Below are 4,898 nucleotides of genomic sequence, written 5' to 3'. Positions count from 1 at the left end.
AATATATATCTTGAAGAAAATATAGTTCTTTGACCCAGTTTTTTGGTTATATAAAATTTTTTTTGATTGAATAAGGTTAAGATTGAAAAAAAAACATCAGTGAAGTCTTCATAATTATGTAAAACACGATCGGAAACAAAATAAAAATAAAAATAAAAACTTTATTTTGAAATAAAGGGAGTATGTAATGTAAGAAAGTGAAAAAAGTATTGAAAAAGTTAAAAATAAGTTCTTTATAAGTTGTGTTCTAAACTCTATTTCAATCTATTTCAATTATCATATAATTACCGGTTGATTTAGTCTCTTTAAATATTACACAAAATGATCGATTTTATTTTTTTATGTTATGTTCTAAATTCTACTTTTTAAATCTGTATACGTCATAATTTCCGACATATAAATACAATTATCTTCACATACCTTTTCTTCCTTCATGTAATATATTTTATTTGTTAGAAATTAGTTCAATGTGAATAATAAAATGAATTCAAATTTAAATTTTTATCTATTTAATTGAATTTGAACTAAAAACTCTTTTATATTCAAATAATATGAAAAGGTTACTTTATATTTTTGATATAATATTTTACGATCGCGCGTAGCGCGGCTGAGTTACCTAGTTATATTACAACTCTTGGAATGATTTAATTCATTGAGATGATAGGAATAAATATCTTGATTTAATTTCAAAGGACTTTTTTTTTATCAAAATTTTCAAAGGACTTGCTCTTTGATTTAGGAACCACTCATTATGTTACAAAGAGAATTAGTAAAAATCGAGATTTTTTTAAAAAAAAAAAAAGTAAAGGAAGAAATGTAAAGGAAGAAAGTGTAATTCAATTTTATTTTGTTATGTACTCTTCAGTTCCATGATATTCAAATTCTTGTAGTATGTCAATTTCTTTTTTAGTTTGGGGTGGGGCTATAAAGTAAGATACTTTTACTTAATTAACTTTAATATACATCTTGAAGAAAATATAGTTCTTTGACCCAGTTTTCTGGTTATATAAATTTCTTTTGATTGAATAAGGGTAAGATTGAAAAAAATCAGTGAAGTCTTCATAATTATGTGAAACACGATCGAAAACAAAATAAAAAATAAAAACAAAAACTTTATTTTGAAATAAAGGGTGTATGTAATGTAAGAAAGTGAAAAGTATTGAAAAAGTTAAAATAAGTTCTTTATAAGTTGTGTTCTAAACTCTATTTCAATTATCATATAATTACCGGTTGATTTAGTCTCTTTAAATATTACACAAAATGATCGATTTTGTTTTTAATTTTATGTTCCAAAGTCTACTTTTTAAATCTGTATACGTCATAATTTCCGACATATAAATATAATTATCTTCACATACCTTTTCTTCCTTCATAGTATATTTTATTTGTTAGAAATTAGTTCAAAATAAAATGAATTCAAATTTAAATTTTTATCTATTTAATTGAATTTGAACTAAAAACTCTTTTATATTCAAATAATATGAAAAAGTTAATTTATATTTTTGATATAATATTTTACTACGCGCGGCTGAGTTATCTAATAACTCTTGGAATGATTTAATTCATTGAGATGATAGGAATAAATGTCTTGATTTAATTTCAAAGGACTTTTTTTTTTATCAAAATTTTCAAAGGACTTGCTCTTTGATTTAGGAACCACTCATTATGTTACAAAGAGAATTAGTAAAAATCGAGATTTTTTTTTAAAAAAAAAAGTAAAGGAGGAAATGAGAAAAGAACAAAAGTAAAATGAACGGATTAGAAAGGAGGATCTAATTTGTAATTGACAAGTGTACGAATTAAATTTGTCTTCACATTCTTTTTAAGCTATTATAGTTCTTTCAAATTCCATCCCTCCATCTTTAATCTCCTATACATTAAAAACAATTATCCAACTTTACTTGTTTAATTTAAAAAATTAAAAAATAATTTATTATTTTATGTCTATTTTACCTTTATTTGTTAAATAATTATGATCATCCTCCAATATTTAGATGATTTATTATTAATAAGGATGATATAATAAAATTACTTTTTTTTTAGCCTGTTTGTAAAGAATGTGTCAAGTCCAACATGGACAAGTAAATATGAACGAAAATAGCACGCAGGAGACATTGTAAGTAAATAGATATTAAATCTAACTCAAGCACAAAAACTAGATCAAACGATACCAAAAGGTTAATATAGGCAAATGGTTTCTCACTAAAAAAATCTCCACTTTTCATGGTCCAAGTAAATTTTCAAATAGATACTAGGATCCATTAAACATATTAAAAATTTTCAAAGACGACGTGGGCACCTATAAATATAAGGCACACCAAAGAAGATATCTATCTATCTATCTATCTTCTCCAAACCATTACATTGCACATCCACATATGTACATGGTCTATTATTAAGTAGATATCATGAGTTCTACATGTACAGTTCAAGGTAAGCTTTACTTCTTACAATAGTAATTTTTTTTCCTGGTAAACAACTTCATTAATATATTACCTCATAATCTGTTTCAAATGTGTATAGGTAAAACAGCTTGGCCAGAGCTATTGGGGCAAAATGTTGAGAAAGCAGTGAGTATAATAGAGAAAGAGAATCCAACTCTTCGCCCCGTCGTGTTAAATATATCTCAGAATATTCCAGATCCAGATCCAGTGGACTGTACTCGTGTTCTCGTATTTATTAATGACAACAACCAGGTTGCTCTTGTACCTATTGTTCGTTGACGGAGCAGTAATACTACTGTTTTCTTAAATTCATTCATACTAGCTTTTCTACTACTTAATGTAATGTCTTTTTCAAGCCTATGCACAATTCTCTTCCTTTTGTCTTTGGTTTATAACCTTATTATCACTCTCTTTATTCCAATGGAATTTATTTAAAGTGGCTGTCAATTTTTTTATCCACCTGTCAATAATTGGTTATGTCAGTCTACGATTGCATGTGCCAACAGTTGTAAAGCCTTAACTGATGTTCAAAAGTTAGTTCAAAGTTGAAGACTCAGATTACACTCCAAAGATCATATAAAAAGTTATTTATAGTCTTAACGCTTTTAACTTCAACAACTATAACTTTTTTAATCACAACTATGAAATTCAAAAATCAACTAAGTATAACACTCATTATTTGTTCAAAACATAAAATCTAAATGCCTTTTAAACGACATTTTATCAAATCAGAAAGACCAACGTTTGAGTGGCATGACAACAAACTTCATGGTACCATTGTTGCAATGTATGCCCCCATGCTCTCCACAAGCAAAAAAATAAGGTTGTGATTTCTTCAACACAAACTCGAATCCTTCCCCTGCACCCTGGATCGGATTTGCTATTCTCTTAGCTCTTCTCAAGTCGCACTTGATGAAGCTCCAGTAGTTTGGTAATAAGTATACACTGTGTGGAAATCCTCCATTCAAATTTGGTGGATCATACTTGAAAACTGCTTGTTACATAGAGCAACGAATTCAGAAATTTAAGTTAATGAGCGATAAGCTAGTACATTATAAAGTAGGTACCAATAGTACAAATGTTGAATCATTTAACTTATACACACATATTATTAATCCTTCTATACTATATCGATAAAAAGTGAAATTAATAACATGAAAAATAAGGCCGAATTTTAAATTACGTTAATAATATAAAAAAGTAATCTTTATATTGTCATTTAATCAATGTATATAAGTTATCCGTTATTACATATATGTTAGTGTGTGTATATCATCCTTAATAAGTGATAGATAAAAGGGAGAATGTCGGTTCGTAAAAAAACTTCAATTTTTAAAATTAAAGAAGGTATACGTACCTAATGTGTCATTGACAAAGAAAGGGCCACTCTTGTGAGCCCAATCCACGTAGTCGAAGCCATAATGCCAATTTTCAGAACCACCAACGTTGAATTTATTTGAGGTTTGAGTAGCATTTGGGTGATAATTACCATAGGGGCAATTGGTTTTGTTCCACTTCCCTCCTGCCCAAGTGTAGTTAAAGTTGGCCATACTAAGGACAAACATGAAAGAAAACACTACAAGAAATAGAAATGTTTGTGCATTAACCAAAGCCATTTTTTACAAGAATATTTAGTTTTGATTTGCCAATGAAGATAGAAAAGAAATGAAATTGATGAGAGAGACAAAATAGAATGGACTATATATAGGAAGGCAAGTGCAAAATTATGACCAATTAGAAATTGAGTCAAAATTTTGTTGAAGTTGGTTGGTGAGACACAAAAATGGTTACTGACCTAAACCGAGTTTTTTTAGACACTTTTAGACTAATTGGCACTTTAGTTGGTCACTTCTACACTTGAAATATTCTAAGTGGTTCATATCTTCTTCTGTATTTAACCTAGCTATATTTTTTCTTATTTGGAGGTTTTCTTTTTAAGTTTGTATATTATTACTAATTAATAATAATTAGGTCAATGGCCATTTAATTAGTTCATGGTCCATTAATGATTGATAGGGTTTGGGAATGCTCGTTCAAGTTATGTTATAATTAGGGGTGTTACGTTGGTAGGTCGAATTGAAATTAGGCTATTAAAATAGGTTCAAATAGAAATTGAGTTGGGTCATGACCCACCCAAGTTTACTTTGGGCTCAAATTGGCTAAAAATCAGGTTGGGTGATGATCAGCCCAATTGACCCACTTAATCTCAATAATTTTAATATATTGTTATTTAGCTTTTATAACCACAATTTGAATTTCAACTCAAGTAAATAACAAAAATAAGTTATAAATGGATAGATAAATCCTAGAAGATATGAAATAAATAGTAATTTATACTTTCAATATGAGAACATACATTACATTAATGCAAATAAAGAGTCTTATAATAACGGATTAAAATTGGGCCCAATAGAAGTTTTTATTTTTTAAAAATGGTTTAGGTTGAGCTGAGTT

At 28.0% G+C, this 4,898-nt stretch overlaps 2 protein-coding genes across 2 annotated transcripts; one reads left to right on the top strand and one right to left on the bottom strand.

The window, feature by feature from the left end:
- Positions 1 to 2,362: 2,362 nt before the first annotated feature.
- LOC125815401 (protease inhibitor HPI-like) lies at positions 2,363 to 2,836 on the top strand. The gene is made up of 2 exons (XM_049494864.1): positions 2,363 to 2,433; positions 2,524 to 2,836. The coding sequence occupies exons 1-2, from the start codon at positions 2,409 to 2,411 to the stop codon at positions 2,721 to 2,723; spliced, it is 225 nt and encodes a 74-aa protein (XP_049350821.1). The 5' UTR covers positions 2,363 to 2,408; the 3' UTR covers positions 2,724 to 2,836.
- Positions 2,837 to 3,172: 336 nt separating this feature from the next.
- LOC125815397 (uncharacterized) lies at positions 3,173 to 4,060 on the bottom strand. Its single transcript, XM_049494860.1, has 2 exons — positions 3,802 to 4,060; positions 3,173 to 3,435 (listed from the first exon to the last, which is right to left on the bottom strand). The coding sequence occupies exons 1-2, from the start codon at positions 4,058 to 4,060 to the stop codon at positions 3,173 to 3,175; spliced, it is 522 nt and encodes a 173-aa protein (XP_049350817.1).
- Positions 4,061 to 4,898: the final 838 nt, after the last annotated feature.

Source organism: Solanum verrucosum, unplaced genomic scaffold (assembly GCF_900185275.1).
Source record: "Solanum verrucosum unplaced genomic scaffold, falcon-dt-bn FXZP01000261.1, whole genome shotgun sequence".
NCBI lineage: Eukaryota > Viridiplantae > Streptophyta > Magnoliopsida > Solanales > Solanaceae > Solanum > Solanum verrucosum.
This window is presented reverse-complemented; position numbering and strand designations above follow the sequence as displayed.

Excerpts from the sequence above, each read along its gene's own strand:
- LOC125815397 (XM_049494860.1), bottom strand. The coding sequence starts at position 4,060 with ATGGCTTTGGTTAATGCACAAACATTTCTATTTCTTGTAGTGTTTTCT. Across the intron at positions 3,436-3,801 it reads CTTTGTCAATGACACATTAG|TTTTCAAGTATGATCCACCA; the intron begins GTACGTATACCT and ends TGTAACAAGCAG.
- LOC125815401 (XM_049494864.1), top strand. The coding sequence starts at position 2,409 with ATGAGTTCTACATGTACAGTTCAAG. Across the intron at positions 2,434-2,523 it reads TTCTACATGTACAGTTCAAG|GTAAAACAGCTTGGCCAGAG; the intron begins GTAAGCTTTACT and ends AAATGTGTATAG.